Source organism: Mesoplodon mirus (assembly GCF_964341445.2).
Source record: "Mesoplodon mirus genome assembly, chromosome: 3".
In the NCBI taxonomy this organism is placed as follows: domain Eukaryota; kingdom Metazoa; phylum Chordata; class Mammalia; order Artiodactyla; family Ziphiidae; genus Mesoplodon; species Mesoplodon mirus.
In genome coordinates this window covers 54,127,942-54,147,024 of record NC_138978.1, presented here as the reverse complement: position 1 = coordinate 54,147,024, position 19,083 = coordinate 54,127,942, and the positions used below count along the sequence as shown (strand labels likewise).

General features: G+C 36.0%; 1 protein-coding gene across 2 annotated transcripts in view; it reads right to left on the bottom strand.

Annotated features, from left to right (window-relative positions):
- Positions 1-19,083, bottom strand: part of HOOK1 (hook microtubule tethering protein 1) — a 72,952-nt gene that overhangs the window by 49,486 nt on the left and 4,383 nt on the right. The window contains exons 1-4 of one of the 2 annotated variants that reach the window (XM_082614598.1): positions 16,845-16,922; positions 16,560-16,645; positions 9,831-9,903; positions 924-974 (exon numbers count right to left, since the gene is read on the bottom strand). In XM_082614598.1, coding sequence (XP_082470724.1) covers positions 924-974; positions 9,831-9,903; positions 16,560-16,582 — 147 coding nt within the window. In that variant the 5' untranslated portion in view covers positions 16,583-16,645; positions 16,845-16,922. Of the gene's footprint in view, positions 1-923; positions 975-9,830; positions 9,904-16,559; positions 16,646-16,844; positions 16,923-19,083 lie in introns of those variants that run through there. The other variant, XM_082614597.1, reaches the window with a different exon arrangement.

The following is a 19,083-nucleotide window of genomic DNA, read 5'->3' as shown; positions in this document are numbered from 1 at the left end:
GATTAATCTTTCCTGGCTCTATCTTTTTTTCTTTTAAGATTGTTTTTTTCTTTTTTCTTTGGCTGTGCCATGCAGCTTGCAGGATCTTAATTCCCTGACCAGAGATTGAACCCTGGCCCTGGGAGAGAAAGTGCCAAGTCCTAACCACTGGACTGCCAGGGAATTGCCAAGACTGTTTTTTTCAAGAAACTAAAAAGTATTCTTGCCATTAAAAAAAAAAAAAAAAAACTTCAAAATGAGTTTTAGGCATTAATGAATTGAAAAATTTTAGTTCTAAAATTATTTGCAAGAAACTACAAGTTCAACTGTATGAAAACTTTAAAAAGTAAAAACAAAATCCTTTAATGGCAAAACCAAACCAAAAGCTTTTACACGTTAAGCAATAAATTTTCTTATATCAAATAATCCTGCTAGAGAACTTCTTAAGATGCTGAATAAGAAAAACAAATCACTTGAATAATGCATTATCTAATGTGACTTTAATACTACTTTTATTTTGCATTTTTTTCCCAATTCACTTGCACAAGCATAATTTCATAGTATGTCTTTGCTGTTATTTACATTGGAAAGAAATATCAAAACAATGCTTTAAATAGAGAAGTACTTTAATTTAGTTATAAGGTCTACTTTATAGCACTGCATAAAATCAAATTATATAAAGATGAAAGTAATTTTATTTGAGAAAAAAATCAACTTAAAGAGTATCAATATAGAAACATTATTTTACAAATCAATATATTACTTTTTAGCCCCTTTATGTTAACAAAATTTGAGTGTTCTAAAAATGGAAAAATCATAATATATTTCAATTATGAATTATATACCAGTAAAATGTTATAAACAAAAAGCCAAGTCATTTTTCAGTGTCAATATAATTATCACAGAGTATTTTATATTTGAACAAAGTCAGATGATTTTCATACCTCATTGTAATAACCCATAATTCCTTGAAGTACCTTCTTTAAATTACTAGCCTAATGGAGGACAAAAAAGAAATAAATTATTTATTAACAATGAAAGAAAATATGTCAAGGTGAAATACAATAAAACCTTCCTGATAAAAATGACAACAAAAACATATTTTAGAGTTCTATAAATACAAATACATGGTTTTTAAATATCAAAGCTTTATTCAGAGTTTGATTAAAGAAAAAATGTCTTCTTCCTTAGATAGTTGAACCAGAATGATTGTATTTAAAGTGAGCCACAACGAATTCAAGTACCAACTTAAAAGATTTAGCTATGAGCATGTCCACCTTCAGTCATGAGTGAGTAACTGGATCTAGACTTACTCTCCACCACAAACAACTAGAAAACAGGACAAAATACAAGGATTATTGTTTTCACGCTTTAGCCAAAAGACAATATAGAACTCTAATTTCTAAGAGAAGGAAAACAAAAAAGATGAGCCCTACACTAGTCTAAGACTTCTCTCTAGAGGCAATTTTCATACCATAGCACAGGAAGGTGGAAACAAAACAAAGCCTGGGAGTCGCAACTGAAAGCGCGGAGCCCAGTGACGGGCGTGGGACGCTGGGGCTGCTGCTGCCACCGCCAAGAAGCCTGTGTGCGAGCGCAGGTCACTGTCCACACCGCCCTTCCCGGAGCCTGTGCAGCCCGCCACTGCCGGGGTCCCGGGATACAGTGGCGGCTTCCCTGGGAGAACGCACGGCGCGCCTTGGGCTGGTGCAACGTCACGCCGACCTCTGCCGCTGCAGGCTCGCCCCGCACTCCGTGCCCCTCCCTCCCGCCCGGCCTGAGTGAGCCAGAGTCCCCGAAGAGGCTGCTCCTTTAACCCTGTCCTGTCTGAGCGAAGAACAGACGCCCTCCGGCGACCTACACGCAGAGGCGGGGCCAAATCCAAAGCTGAGACCCAGGAGCTGTGAGAACAAAGAAGAGAAAGGGAAACCTCTCCCAGCAGCCTCAGAAGCAGCGGATTAAAGCTCCACAATCAACTTGATGTACCCTGCATCTGTGGAATACATGAATAGACAACACATCATCCCAAATTGAGAAGCCAGGAGTCAATGCTGTGCCTCTGAGGTGGGAGAGCCAACTTCAGGACACTGGTCCACAAGAGACCTCCCAGCTCCACATAATATCAAACGGCGAAAATCTTCCAGAGATCTCCATCTCAACACCAGCACCCAGCTTCACGCAACGACCAGCAAGCTACAGTGATGGACACCCTATGCCAAACAACTAGCAAGACAGGAACACAACGCCACCCGTTAGCAGAGAGGTGGCCTAAAATCATAAAAAGTCCACAGACACCCCAAAACACACCACCAGACGTGGACCTGCCCACCAGAAAGACAAGATCCAGCCTCATCCACCAGAACACAGGCACTAGTCCCCTCCACCAGGAAGCCTACACAACCCCTTAACCAACCTTAGCCACTGGGGACAGACACCAAAAACAACGGGAACTACGAACCTGCAGCCTGCAAAAAGGAGACCCCAAACACAGTAACATAAGCAAAATGAGAAGACAGAAAAACATACAGCAGGAGAAGGAGCAAGATAAAAACCCACCAGACCTAACAAATGAAGAGGTAATAGGCAGTCTACCTGAAAAAGAATTCAGAATAATGATGGTAAAGATGATCCAAGATTCTATTTCCAAGATCCAAAACCTTGGAAATAGAATAGACAAAATGCAAGAAACAGTTAACAAGGACCTAGAAGAACTAAAGATGAATCAAGCATCGATTAAAAACACAATAAATGAAATGAAAAATACTCTAGATGGGATCAATAGCAGAATAACTGAGGCAGAAGAACGGATAAGTGAGGTGGAAGATAAAATAGTGGAAATAACTGCTGCAGAGCAAAATAAAGAAAAAAGAATGAAAAGAACAGAGGACAGTCTCAGAGACCTCTGGGACAACATTAAACGCACCAACATTCGAATTATAGGGGTTCCAGAAGAAGAAGAGAAAAAGAAAGGGACTGAGAAAATATTTGAAGAGATTATAGTTGAAAACTTCCCTAATATGGGAAAGGAAACAGTTAATCAAGTCCAGGAGGCACAGAGAGCCCCATACAGAATAAATCCAAGGAGAAATACGCTAAGACACATATTAATCAAACTGTCAAAAATTAAACACAAAGAAATCATATTAAAAGCAGCAAGGGAAAAACAACAAATAACACACAAGGGAATCCCCATCAGGATAACAGCTGATCTCTCAGCAGAAACTCTACAAGCCAGAAGGGAGAGGCAGGACATAATTAAAGTGATGAAGGAGAAAAACCTGCAACCAAGATTACTCTACCCAGCAAGGATCTCATTCAGATTTGATGGAGAAATTAAAACGTTTACAGACAAGCAAAAGCTGAGAGAGTTCAGCACCACCAAACCAGCTTTACAACAAATGCTAAAGGAACTTCTCTAGGCAAGAAACACAACAGAAGGAGAAGACCTACAATAACGAACCCAAAACAATTAAGAAAATGGGAATAGGAACATACATATCAATAATTACCTTAAATGTAAATGGACTAAATGCTCCCACCAAAAGACACAGATTGGCTGAATGGATACAAAAACAAGACCCATATATATGCTGTCTACAAGAGAACCACTTCAGACCTAGAGACACATACAGACTGAAAGTAAGGGGATGGAAAAAGATATTCCATGCAAATGGAAACCAAAAGAAAGCTGGAGTAGCAATTCTCATATCAGACAAAATAGACTTTAAAATAAAGACTACTAGAAGAGACAAAGAAGGACACTACATAATGATCAAGGGATCGACCCAAGAAGAAGATATAACAATTGTAAATATTTATGCACCAAACATAGGAGCACCTCAATACATAAGGCAAATACTAACAGCCATAAAAGGAGAAATCGACAGTAACACAATCACAGTAGGGGACTTTAACACCCCACTTTCACCAATGGACAGATCATCCAAAATGAAAATAAATAAGGAAACACAAGCTTTTAATGATACATTAAACAAGATGGACTTATTTGATATTTATAGGACATTCCATCCAAAAACAACAGAATACACATTTTTCTCAAGTGCTCATGGAACATTCTCTAGGATAGACCATATCTTGGGTCACAAATCAAGCCTTGGTAAATTTAAGAAAATTGAAATTGTATCAAGTATCCTTTCCAACCACAATGCTATGAGACTAGATATCAATTACAGGAAAAGAGCTGTAAAAAATACAAACACATGGAGGCTAAACAATACACTACTTAATAACGAAGTGATCACTGAAGAAATCAAAGAGGAAATTAAAAAATACCTAGAAACAAATGACAATGGAGACACGATGACCCAAAACCTATGGGATGCAGCAAAAGCAGTTCTAAGAGGGAAGTTTATAGCAATACAATCCCACCTTAAGAAACAGGAAACATCTCGAATAAACAACCTAACCTTGCACCTAAAGCAATTAGAGAAAGAAGAACAAAAACATCCCAAAGTTAGCAGAAGGAAAGAAATCATAAAAATCAGATCAGAAATAAATGAAAAAGAAATGAAGGAAACGATAGCAAAGATCAATAAAACTAAAAGCTGGTTCTTTGAGAAGATAAACAAAATTGATAAACCATTAGCCAGACTCATCAAGAGAAAAAGGGAGAAGACTCAAATCAATAGAATTAGAAATGAAAAAGGAGAAGTAACAACTGACACTGCAGAAATACAAAAGATCATGAGAGATTACTATAAGCAACTCTATGCCAATAAAATAGACAACCTGGAAGAAATGGACAAATTCTTAGAAATGCACAACCTGCCAAGACTGAATCAGGAAGATAGAGAAAATATGAACAGACCAATCACAAGAACTGAAATTGAAACTGTGATTAAAAATCTTCCAACAAACCAAAGCCCAGGACCAGATGGCTTCACAGGCGAATTCTATCAAGCACTTAGAGAAGAGCTAACACCTATCCTTCTCAAACTCTTCCAAAATATAGCAGAGGGAGGAACACTCCCAAACTCATTCTACGAGGCCACCATCACCTTGATACCAAAACCAGACAAGGATGTCACAAAGAAAGAAAACTACAGGCCAATATTACTGATGAACATAGATGCAAAAATCCTCAACAAAATAGTAGCAAACAGAATCCAACAGCACATTAAAAGGATCATACACCATGATCAAGTGGGATTTATCCCAAGGATGCAAGGATTCTTCAGTATAAGCAAATCAATCAACCTGATACACCATATTAACAAATTGAAGGAGAAAAACCATATGATCATCTCAATAGATGCAGAGAAAGCTTTCGACAAAATTCAACACCCATTTATAATAAAAACCCTGCAGAAAGTAGGCACAGAGGGAACTTTCCTCAACATAATAAAGGCCATATATGACAAACCCACAGCCAGCATCGTCCTCAATGGTGAAAAACTGAAACCATTTCCACTAAGATCCAGAACAAGACAAGGTTGCCCACTCTCACCACTCTTATTCAACATAGTTTTGGAAGTTTTAGCCACAGCAATCAGAGAAGAAAAGGAAATAAAAGGAATCCAAATCGGAAAAGCAGAAGTAAAGCTGTCACTGTTTGCAGATGACATGATACTATACATAGAGAATCCTAAAGGTGCTACCAGAAAACTACTAGAGCTAATCAATGAATTTGGTAAAGTTGCAGGATACAAAATTAATGCACAGAAATCTCTGGCATTCCTATATACTAATGATGAAAAATCTGAAAGTGAAATCAAGGAAACACTCCCATTTACCATTGCAACAAAAAGAATAAAATATCTAGGAATAAACCTACCTAAGGAGACAAAAGACCTGTATGCAGAAAATTATAAGACACTGATGAAAGAAATTAAAGATGATACAAATAGATGGAGAGATGTACCATGTTCTTGGATTGGAAGAATCAACATTGTGAAAATGACTATACTACCCAAAGCAACCTACAGATTCAGTGCAATCCCTATCAAACTACCACTGGCATTTTTCACAGAACTAGAACAAAATATTTCACAATTTGTATGGAAACACAAAAGACCCCGAATAGCCAAAGCAATCTTGAGAACGAAAAATGGAGCTGGAGGAATCAGGCTCCCTGACTTCAGACTATACTACAAAGCTACAGTAATCAAGACAGTATGGTACTGGCACAAAAACAGAAAGATAGATCAATGGAACAGGATAGAAAGCCCAGAGATAAACCCACGCACATATGGTCACCTTATCTTTGATAAAGGAGGCAGGAATGTACAGTGGAGAAAGGACAGTCTCTTCAATAAGTGGTGCTGGGAAAACTGGATAGGGACATGTAAAAGTATGAGATTAGATCACTCCCTAACACCATACACAAAAATAAGCTCAAAATGGATTAAAGACCTAAATGTAAGGCCAGAAACTATCAAACTCTTAGAGGAAAACATAGGCAGAACACTCTATGACATAAATCACAGCAAGATCCTTTTTGACCCACCTCCTAGAGAAATGGAAATAAAGATAAAAATAAACACATGGGACCTAATGAAACTTAAAAGCTTTTGCACAGCAAAGGAAACCATAAACAAGACCAAAAGACAACCCTCAGAATGGGAGAAAATATTTGCAAATGAAGCAACTGACAAAGGATTAATCTCCAAAATTTATAAGCAGCTCATGCAGCTCAATAACAAAAAAACAAACAACCCAATCCAAAAATGGGCAGAAGACCTAAATAGACATTTCTCCACAGAAGATATACAGACTGCCAACAAACACATGAAAGGATGCTCAACATCTTTACTCATTAGAGAAATGCAAATCAAAACTACAATGAGATATCATCTCACACCAGTCAGAATGGCCATCATCAAAAAATCTAGAAACAATAAATGCTGGAGAGGGTGTGGAGAAAAGGGAACACTCTTGCACTGCTGGTGGGAATGTGAATTGGTACAGCCGCTATGGAGAACGGTATGGAGGTTCCTTAAAAAACTACAAATAGAACTACCATATGACCCAGCAATCCCACTACTGGGCATATACCCTGAGAAAACCATAATTCAAAAAGAGACATGTACCAAAATGTTCATAGCAGCCCTATTTACAATAGCCCGGAGATGGAAACAACCTAAGTGTCCATCATCAGATGAATGGGTAAAGAAGATGTGGCACATATATACAATGGAATATTACTCAGCCATAAAAAGAAATGAAATTGAGCTATTTGTAATGAGGTGGATGGACCTAGAGTCTGTCATACAGAGTGAAGTAAGTCAGAAAGAGAAAGACAAATACTGTATGCTGACACATATATATGGAATTTAAGAAAAAAAATGTCATGAAGAACATAGGGGTAAGACAGGAATAGAGACACAGATCTACTAGAGAATGGACTTGAGGATATGGGGAGGGGGAAGGGTAAGCTGTGACAAAGCGAAAGAGCGGCATGGACACATATACACTACCAAACGTAAGGTAGATAGCTAGTGGGAAGCAGCCGCATAGCACAGGGAGATCAGCTCGGTGCTTTGTGACAGCCTGGAGGGGTGGGATAGGGAGGGTGGGAGGGAGGCACAAAAGGGAGGGGATATGGGAACATATGTATATGTATAACTGATTAAATTTGTTATAAAGCAAAAAATAAAAAAATAAAAACAAAACAAAACAAAACAAAAAAAACAAAGCCTGATGTTCTTGTGTAGTTGAGAAGATAGACATCAGAAGTTCAGGAAGGTTGAGGTAGTTGGGATTTGCAGGGCAGATAAATGAAGAGGTGAGAGCTTTGGAAAGAAATCTCCATAGTAGTACCTTTGACTCTTTGGCTGAATACTAATTTGCATGTGCATGGGTGAAACTCAATGAGATTAAACAAAAATAATTTCTGAGGAAACAACAATCTAGGGAACTATAAACTGAACAATTCCTTGAAGATTGCACAGGGCCAGAAACTGCTGAAATTCCCACCAGTCAGGGTGAAGAGATTATGACTATGCTAATACAGACAAGCATTGACTAAAAACCCCAAATAGGTCACAGCTTAGTAGTAAGTCTAACCTAGCCCTAGAGGAGAAAATAACTCTAGATCTGCCTTCCATCCCCCCAAACCTTGAAAAGATCAAACTGATTCACAAGTCTCTTAACTGAATGTAGGAACAAAGTCCAACACTCTTTAAAGGAATATAAAAAACCCAGCACTCAATAATAAAATTCACACTGTCTAGTGTCCAATAAAAAATTACTACACATGTGAAGAAGCAGGAGTATGTGAACTATAATTAGGAGAAAACTCAGTCAATAGAAACAAGCCTAAAAATGAGAGATGAAAGAATTAGAAGATAAAAAAGTTAAAACTGTTAGTTTAAAAATGTTCAAGGATTTAAATAAGAGGAATATAAGAAAATAAATATTTTTTTTAAAAAAAGAACAAAATAAAGAGATTGTCAATGGATAAAAAAGCAAGACCTAACTATTAGGTGTCTACATCACTTTCAATATAAAAACACAGAGAGACTAAAGAAGAGAAAAAGATATAATAGGCAAAAATAATCTTAAAAAAATGGGAGTGGTATATCAGTATCAGACAAAGTAGACTTCCAGAAAAGAAATATTACCAGGGATAAAAATAAGTCATTTTATAATGATAAGTAGATTCATTCAACAAGAAGACATAAAAAATTAATGTATATAAACCAAATAACACAGATGCAAATTACATGATTAAAAAATTAGAATTGAAAGGAGGAATTGACAAATCCACAATCATTCTTAGAGATCTGAGGACTCCTCCCCCCTTAATTGACAGAATAATCAGACAGAAAATCAATAAAGATATAAAAGAAGTAAACAGTACTATCAACAAAGCTGTAATAATCCATATTTGTAGGACTGCAAAATACATGTTGTTTTCAAGTGCACATGGAATAATCACCAAGACAGACCATATATTAGGTCATAAAATAAGTCTTAGTAAATGTAAAAGAATTCAGAGTATGTTCTCAAAACAAAATGGAATTAAATTCAAAATTAATAAATAAAAGAAAGATATGTAGAAAATCCTCAAATATTTAGAATTTGAAATACCTACTTCTAATCTACCCAGGGGTCAAAAGAAAAATCACAAGGGAAATTACCAAATATTTTGAACTAAATGAAAATAAGAACACAGTATGTTAAAATGTGTGGGATGTGGCTAAGGCAATGCTTACTACTAGGGAAAAGTGCTTAAAGCTGATGACTTAAGAAGCAAAAAAAGAGAGCAGATGTAAAGAAGAAAGGAAATAACAAAGAAGAGAAAGGAAATCAATAAAACAGAAAACAAAAGCTAGCTCTTTTCAAAAGAAAATTTTTTTAATTGAAAAACATCAAGCCAGATGTATCAAGGAAGAAAATATAAAAGACATAAATTACCAATATTAGAGAAGAACAGAAACAATTCAAACAGGTGAATGGCTAAGCAAATTGTGGTAAATCTGTAATGAAATACTACTCAGCAAAAAAAAAGAAATAACTACTAATACAGGCAACATGGATGAGTCTCAAAAACAATACATGAGTAAAAGAATACCAAAGAGTTCATAATATCTGATTCCATTTATATGGAACTCCAGAAATTAAACCTATACTGACTGAAAGCAGACCTATGGCCACTCAGGACCAAGTCAAGAGTGAGGATTAACTGGGAAGGGGCATACGTGCCTGTTTTTGCTTAATGGAAACGTTCTATATCTAACTGTGATGTATACCATACACAAGTGTCAAACTCAAACTATACACAACAAAATGTACCCTTCAGTTAATTTAAAAAATAAGATTTAGTTGAGCTTAGTGCTAATTTCAGACCACTGTTTGGATCAAGTACTTCTAGCATTCATTCTACATACCTTTATTCGCCAGTTGTCACCGATATCCTCTTTAATTCGGCTTAACCAAGATTCATTGAACCAAGCTACATCACTACAACAAAAATACAAATGTTGAACATTAAAATGTTTTTATTATATGAAAAATACCAAATTTAATCAACAGATTCAAAGTTATTTTCCATCTTAAAGCCTGTCCTTAATAAGGATAGTAAATATTATTTAAAATGAACCCGCTGAACTTTTTGTTATTCCTAAGGGTTTCTTTTGGAATTTCTCATAGTAAATTAATTAAGACATTAACATCTTCTATTTAACAAACATTTACTAAATATCTCATACTAGGCACCCTGGTAGGTAGATGTAAAAGTCCCAATCCTAAAGGGAAAAAAAAGGAAAACATTTTAACATGTCTACTATGTATCAAGCACTGTGCTTGATGTTTTTTCATATTACTTCACTTAAATATCATAGTCACTTGGCAAAGCATCCATTATCCCCAATCTTACTCCTCAGTGAACTGAGAATAAGATAATAATTTGCCCCAAGTGACACTAGTACATGGCAAAGTTTAGTATTAAGTCCAATATTGACATTGAAGGCCAAGACAAAGAATTGCTATATCAAATTTTTATGTATTCAATAAGGCCTTAAAGAATAACACCTGATTATAAATAGTGAACTACAATAATAGATTATATTCTAAACAAATACTTGGATGCTTACTCTGAGTAAGAGTAAAATGAAGGTGAATAATTTATTATCCTGACTCTTAGAGAAATAGCTAATAAAGGGAGAAAGTAAAGAGCACAAATAACTATACTCAAAGGAGAATGTGATAAATGCTTTAAAGAGTAAACGAACACCAAGAAATCACAGAATATTAGTACTAGAAGAGGTCTTAGAGGTCTTACCTAAATTTTTACTTTACAGATAAGCCAACTAAAGTGAGGGCAGAAATTAAAGAGGTTATTTCCAAGGAGGTATCCTGAATTTAAAGATGCAAAGCTTAAAACAGTGCCTAGTTTTTCATCAATCATTCTGCCTCAGATGTGCTAAAACAGAAGATGTCACTTCTGACTACAGTAACCAGAAATGGCTTCACCATTTTCAATTCATTCTTTGGAATTTGTAACCATTTTCTTTTGAGCAAATTAATGTTAATTATTTTCGACTTTTCTCAGATGCTAAGGCTATAATTACCAAAATAACTTGGCTAAGTGTATAAATGGTATATTTCTAACCAGGTATTTACCTGAAAAGACTGAATTTATTTAGTTAATGAGTCAAAACTCTCAAAGTAAATTTACTTTCTTTTGACATCAGTTTAAGTTGAAGAGGTATGCCAGTTGCAATGCTTAATTTTATATGTCAATTTGGCAGGGCCCCAGTACCCATATATTTGGTCAAACATGCTTGGATGTTGTAGTGAAGATGTATTTTAAATGAGATTAACATGTAAATCAGTAGACTCTGAGTAAAGCTAATTACCCTCCATAATGTGGGTGGGCCTCATCCAATCAGCTGAAGGCCTTAAGAAAATGACTGACCTCCCCTGAGAAAGAGTAAATTCTGCCAGTAGACTGCCTGTCGACTCTAGCTGCAACATCAACTCCTCCCTAGATCTCCAGCCTGCTGGTCTACCTACTCTGTGGGTTTTGGAGTTGCCAGCCTGCACAATCACGTGAGCCAATTCTTAAAATTTCTCTCTCATCGCGTGTGTGTGTGTGTGTGTGTGTGTGTGTGTGTGTGTGTGTGTTTGTGTACATATACACATGCATATATATACATATCTTATCGGTTCTATTTCTTTGGAGAACCCTGACTACCTACTACACTTGTCTTCTGACCCTAAAAAAAATCTTCATATAAGATTCTATAATTCTGTAATTCATTGTAATTACCTTTAGAAAATGGATCTAGAGATAACCTCTTCTAGTGTTTCCTCCTTTTGTCTTGCATTCCTACTTGTCTTCCTTCCCATCTCAAATCAGCTTTAGCCCTATGTCTTAGAGTGTGCTCAGGCTGCTACAGCAAAATACCACACGCTAGATGGCTTAAACAACAGAAACTTATTCCTCACAGTTCTGGAGGCCGGAAGTCCAAAATCAAGATGCTAGCAAGGTAGGTTTCATTCTGAGATCTCTAGTTGCTACCATCTTGCTGTGTGCTCACATGACCTCTTTTTTGTATGTTTATAGACAGAGAGTGAGCTCTCTGAATTCGCTTCTTATAAGGAGTTCAATCCTACTGGATCATGTCTCCCCACTTTTATGACCTCATTTAACTTTAATTACTTCTGTATAGACCCCATCTTCAATATAGTTAAACTGGGGATTTGGGCTTCAACATAGGAATTTTAAAGGGACACAAACATTCAGTCCATAATACCCTAACTGAGAAATACTTTCTAACTTCTCCAAAGAAATCTAACACTTGTTCTCTTATAAACAAATCCAACCTTCTCAAACAATTATAATTGCAGCCTATCTTTCCCACTATTAAACTTTATATCCAACCTCAGAACATTCAGGACATATCCTTCTTTTACATTTTTGCACTGCCACATCTACATGCTTTAACTAGACTCTTGGCCCCAATAATTAGCTCCTTTTTTTTTTAGTATTTCCCAGAACTTCAATGAAACTTAAGAGACACCAAATAAGAAGGGAATGCAAGACTAAGGAAGTGAAATATGGTCTAACTGCTTTCTAATAAAACTAAGTAAGAAACACTACAGGATTATTTTTTAACTCCACCCATCGTATTAGTCTTCACAATTCTACCAACTAAATATAGGTAGTAATTAACACCTACTGGTTACTAGACACAACATAGCTATGTTGCTTCAGTGGACACCCTGACACCATTCTTCGTAAATAATCAAAAGGCCTTGTGCACTTAACACATCAGATTGTGATCTGTACTTTGGACATGCACATCTGGCCTCTCATTTATTAAGACTCCAAAGTAAAAATCTATCAGGAGGGGTTCAAGATACTACACTGAATGATTACAGTTGACTGAGGGCACTGGCTTGAGTCAGGCCAAAGTGATAAAAATCTGGGCTGTGCTCTTTTACTCATTATTTGACTTACTGAAGTCATTTCACCTTTATAAACCTCTGTTTCCTCACCTATAAACTGAGAATAAAAATAATGCCTACCTCACAAAACAGTAATAAAAATTAAATGAAATACTATATGTATAGGGTATAGAACCATGTCTTACATTTAGTAAATACTCATATGTTGGCTTTCATGATTTATTATTTTAAATGCTCAAATATCTGCTGAATGAATGAATGAACAAGTAAGTGCATGATACTTGAGGTCTCTGGATATTCTACATTCTGTCTCATTCTTCTCCCTCTCATAAAAATGTCTAGTCAAAGACAACAGAAAAAAGCAGAGAAATTATCTGGTGCTTAAAGTGACAAAGCTAAAAAGTAGCATGCACTATTTATAGCTGTTATGGGTTGAATTATGTCCCCAAAAAAGATATGTTCAAGGCTTAATCCCCGCTACCTGTGAATGTAACCTTATTTGGAAAAAGGGTCTTTGCAGATGTAATCAAGTTAAGATGAGGTCACACTAAATTAGGGTGGACCCTAATCCATTATGACTGGTGTCCTTCTAAGAGGAGGAGAAGAGACACAGAGGGAAGACAGCCGTGTGAAGACGGAAACAAAGATTGGAGTTATGATGCCTCAAACTAAGGGATGCCTGGGGCTACCAGGGACTAGAAGCAGCAAGGCAGGATCCTGACCTAGAGGTTTTGAAGGGAGCACGGTCCAGCCAATACCTTGATATAGGACTTCTAACCTCCTGAACTCTTAAAGAACAAATTTTTGTTGTTTTAAGCCACCTAATCTGTGGCACTGTTATGGAAACCATGGGAAATGAATACAGTTGTAGTTATAATTTTTCCCCCATGTGTCTTTAAAATAACAACAGTTTCTGCATTTAAAAAAGAGATACATATTATGTATTAAGACTTAAGATAACAATTAAAGAACTGTAGAATCCTAGCAACAATTCCATGGCTCACCATGTCTAAGTCATATACTTTGGGAATTGATTTTTGTTTTCTTTTTTTGCGGTACGCGGGCCTCTCACTGTTGTGGCCTCTCCTGTTGCGGAGCACAGGCTCCGGACGCGCAGGCTCAGCAGCCATGGCTCATGGGCCTAGCCGCTCCGCGGCATGTGGGATCTTCCCGGACTGGGGCACGAACCTGTGTCCCCTGCATTGGCAGGCAGACTCTCAACCACTACGCCACCAGGGAAGCCCTGGGAAATGATTTTTAAGATTTTATTATTTAGAAGCATACCTGCCTCAGGTAACTAATGAAAGAATTATTCATTAGATTTTGCTACTTCCTTAAAAAGCAAATTTTTCCTTCTCATTTTCAGTAACAACTTTGATGTGAGTCACAACAGCCATCAACACAATACATAATAAATTGGAACATATATAAAGTGCTTTGAAGTGTTCAAAGAAATAAGGTAAACTTTGCTTTTTTTTAGCAGGAATATTATACACTGACCCAACTAGGAGAAAATGTATGCTATAAGTTACACTGTCTGGATCCAGACTTCTGAAAAGCTTACAGAAGAGGAAGGGGGTTCAAAAAGAAAAATAAATTTAAATTGGCTCTTATATGACAAGGAGGTGTAGACATCTAAGTACATGCAAAAACAGACAAATGAAACAAAAAAGAGGTTTAGGCCCAATTTTAGGTCACTGTCATTTGTTTTATGAAGAATGAGAGCTTTCTGATTGGTTGGCTATTTTATTATTCCTGCAGAAAAGCTATCAGAAGACAGTAAGAGACAAAAGAGAGAATAAAAAAAGAAAAATCAGAGAGAGACAGAGGATCAGCAGTAACAACAGAATCCAACACATTATGTAAGAATGAGTTGGTGATAAAGGATACAGTTTAACTAAAATTGACCTGACCCTACTCTAAACATCAGGTACAGTGCTAGCATACAGGAGGTCAAAGAGCCATATGTATCACCATATAATAGTAAAAACAGGTCTCATCTACTGTGTTGTGGTGTAGAGCTATTAAAGACACTTCAATACATATAAATGACATCTTTGGATGGCACTGTTGAAGTGAGTGAATGCTCACTGGCCTTACACCTATACCAAAACAACGTAGCTGCATCTACACCAACACGCACAAGAATGAGAAAAGGCCAGGTCATACATTCTAATGACAAAAAACAATGATGACTTTCCCAAATCATCAAGAAAGGACCATATTCAGAATTCTTAGTTCTGACCAATTAAATCACTTTGAAACCAATTACGGTATAAATAAATAATTAAGAAACATTTTTAAGAAAGCAGGGGAGTAAGGCATATTTTAGAATGACTGCCAAAAAAAATGTTAACATGCTAAATTTATCTTTTAAAGTGTTAATCTTGAGTTAAACATAAAATCTGTCTATTCAAATTAGATCATTTTGAAGATTCCAAGTAACTAAGATTATGATATTGTTTTGTTTTTCTAAGAGTGGTAAAGAATTTTTTCTAATCCATCTACAGAGTTTTTCAATGTCAATCATAAAAAACCTTTACAAAATGATGGCAATAATTAAATAAATAATTTCTGATATATAAAACCATGTAGCAGAAATAGGAGTCTGGTCTCATTGAAGATATATTACCATGAAAGTAAGCTAATACAAAATCAGTATGACTATTAATTAATAAATTATGACCAAAGGGCTTCCCAGGTGGCACAGTGGTTAAGAATCCACCTGCCAGTGCAGGGGATACGGGTTCGAGCCCTGGCTGGGGAAGATCCCACATGTCGTGGAGCGACAAATCCCGTGCACCACAGCTATTTAAGCCCGTGTGCCTAGAGCCCATGCTCTGCAGCAAGAGAAGCCATGACAATGAGAAGCCCACGCACGGCAATGAACAGTGGCCCCCGCTTGCTGAAACTAGAGAAAGCCCATGCACAGCAACGAAGACCCAACACAGCCAAAATAAATAAATAAATTAATTAATTAATTAAAAAAAATTATGACTACAGAATAGGCCCTGTTTGTCCTATTAAGAGTACAACTCATATTGTAGATATTATAACCCTAACCCTTATACAGTGTTTGGCAAAAATTACAAAATAATGGATTTAGGAAATTTTGATATTGTATAATTATATAAAAGGTGCCTAACCCAAACAGAATCACTTTACTGGTTAAGGTACCCAGCATTTGTGACTTAAAATGTCATTTACACAACATTTCATTATTGGTGGATTCATACAATTATGATTATTAATTCAATATAGATTTTAAATTTAATGTTTTTTCCAAATCCAGTATTTCATGCTTCAATTATCCCAAAAATAATAATCTCCATGTATTGATATCTTAAGATGACAACAGTATAACTGAAGGAAACATTACAGTATAAGAAATTATATCACTCATTTCACCTGTTTCTTTCTCAGTAGCTATAACTTGTGAACATGACCAGAACAAGTTTAAAATTAACATCTCTTGAATAGATAAGAATCCTGATGGCTCATTTAATTAAGATATATCTCTATGAACAAGCAAGAAATAATCAGGTGGTAAAATTTTTTGTTCCTTACATGCAAGAATGCCTTAGCAACATATGCCTGTCATCACTGGAAAGGATAAAGTTTCAATAACCCTTAGAATACAAGTCTAAATTTTCCTTGAAATTGGGTTTACAATTATTTCAGGAAGAGTGTGGAACACTACTTACATTTGATGAAGAACTTGTGCCATGGCAACTCCATTAGTCAGCTGTTTCACATCCTGACAAGGTGCAGCAGTATTGAATGTCTGCAACTAAAATGACATAAAGCAAGTTACTTAACTGCTTTACTCCCCTCCCCCCTCAATTTATATATATGAATAAACACTAGAGAGAAAATTGTTTTGTTTAAATAGACCCTGCCAAACAAATGAAATTATACTAATACGTTTCTACGACTGTTATATTTTTATAAGAATAAATACTTAACATTTCATAAAATCATTATCATACCTAATAGTCAAACATATTGATGTCATGTATGAAGTACTTCAATTTCTGAAAAACAGGTGTAGAACTCTTAAGATAGTAATAGTCTGTGTTTTGTCAATTTTTAGGAGAATAACATCAGGAAAAGAACTTTAAGATAACCTAACATCTGTAAGTTAAAATTTCACTCATATCATTTGGTAGGAAAACAAAAGCTAAAAATGTCAAGTCTAAAACGACCTAGTTAATCAATAAGCTCTAAATAAGGCAGGACTTCTGCCTGTTACCAACAGTTACCCTTAGAGCATGAACAGTCCAGGGCCCACCCATCACGTCAAGTTGTATCTATCTAATTTGGCTTTAGATGCTACTAACTTTTCAAATCTCTGTGTGTTAAACATTCATGTACATTTTAAAAATAGAAGTGAAACAGGGGCAACTCTTCCTAATAAGCAAATACAAGATAGAGGAATTTTTTTAAAGCAAATTGCAACAGAGCTCAATGGATTATATACTTTCTAGAAATCTAATCTCAATCCATAAATATCTTAAATTAAATATACTATGATTCTCTATTCCCTCACATATTCATCTCCTTTACTATTCAATTATAATTCCTTAGTTTACCACCATAATACACCTTTAGTGGTTGTTGTATTTTGAGATTCTACAAATCTGTCTCCATTATCCTAATACAAAATGGAAGAATGACACAAACTACGTAAATCTAGACACAGTTACTTTCAAAGCACAAAGATAAAGATACTTTACTGAGCTTCTACTCTACATAGGGCACTGTAGTATAGGAAGGAGTTACAAGGGAAAAACACCAGGTTTCCACTCTCAAGTAGCTTCAGTCCAGAGTTAAGGAGAGGAGAAAAAGACACAAATCGTTTGCAGAAGATGTCACTTCTAGTCTCATGACTGCAGTATGCACAAAATGTTCCGAAATATACAAGAGGCAACTAACCTAATTAGGGCTTGTATTTATTAAAGACTTCTTAAAGATTATTTATTAAAGACTTATTAAAGACTTCTTAGAGATGATTCCAGTGGATGATCCTGAGTAAAGAAAGGGCCAGGGGAAGGAAACTTCAGGAAATAGCAACATGATAAAAGCACAAGTACAAGAAAAGACATGGTATTTTTAGGTAACATGCAGTTCAGTATTGCTGGATTTCTCTGCATGTTCAGTTGTTAAGGGAGACAACCAAGGAGGTAAAAAACAGGCATGGGTCAGAACTCGGGGTCATGGCAAGAAACTTGGAATTATCCTTAACAGTATTATCTATATCATGGGGAAACAGTAGAATAGTTTCTACCTCACAAGTTGGTTGTGAGAAATAAATTAGCAAACACAGTGTACTTAGATCAGTGCCTGGCACATGGTACAAACTCAACAGCTGTTAGCACATTAGCTATGAGTCAGGGTTTCTCAAAGTGTGGCATCTAAGAACAACATGTATCAGAATCTCCAGACAAATTAAATCAGAAAATCCCCAAGTGATTCTTATGCACATCAGTTCTTTAGAACCATTGCTCTGGGTGATGAAGAATCACTAAAGAGTAACAAGGAAGAGACATCTTTAGTATGTTTTGGATAGTAGCAAGAGTGACACAGAGAATGGGAGAGAGCAGCTTTATGTTTGCTCAGTTAGAAGGCTCCTGCAATGGTCTTTATGACAACATGGAATGCTAAGATTAGTTAGGGTAATGCTGACTAACAGGACAGTGTGAATTCATGGAATATTTAAATTATAAAATAAGAAGGATTTTGCAGTTGGGTGGATGTACAAGGAAGAAAAACCCCAGGGTTTAGGGCATCTTTAAAAGGAAGATAATCATATACATTCAGGTAAAATGTGGCTCCCACTTCTCAACCCTTCCTACTTACACATTACATCATTAAGTTTCTACAAAATGGATATGATTAGTGATTTTAAAAAGACAATTTCATGAGACACAGAATATTAGGCAAAACAGTAAAGAAATATGTAAAAGGAGTAAATACACTGAGTGCCTCGTGGCCCACCATGCCCAGATTAAGATCAATTTCTTCTTTTTACAGCCATGAAAAGTATTTCTTGGAAGCTCTAAACTAGTTGCAAAATAAATTAGATAACAGAGAACGTCACTTCATTTGGCTAAATTGAAAGACTTTATAACCAAGAAGTGTGAATAAATTATAAAGCTCAGTGAGGGGAGTGAAGCCAAAGCAGTGGGACAAAAGAAAACGTACCCTTTCAGACTACTCTTCATAGAG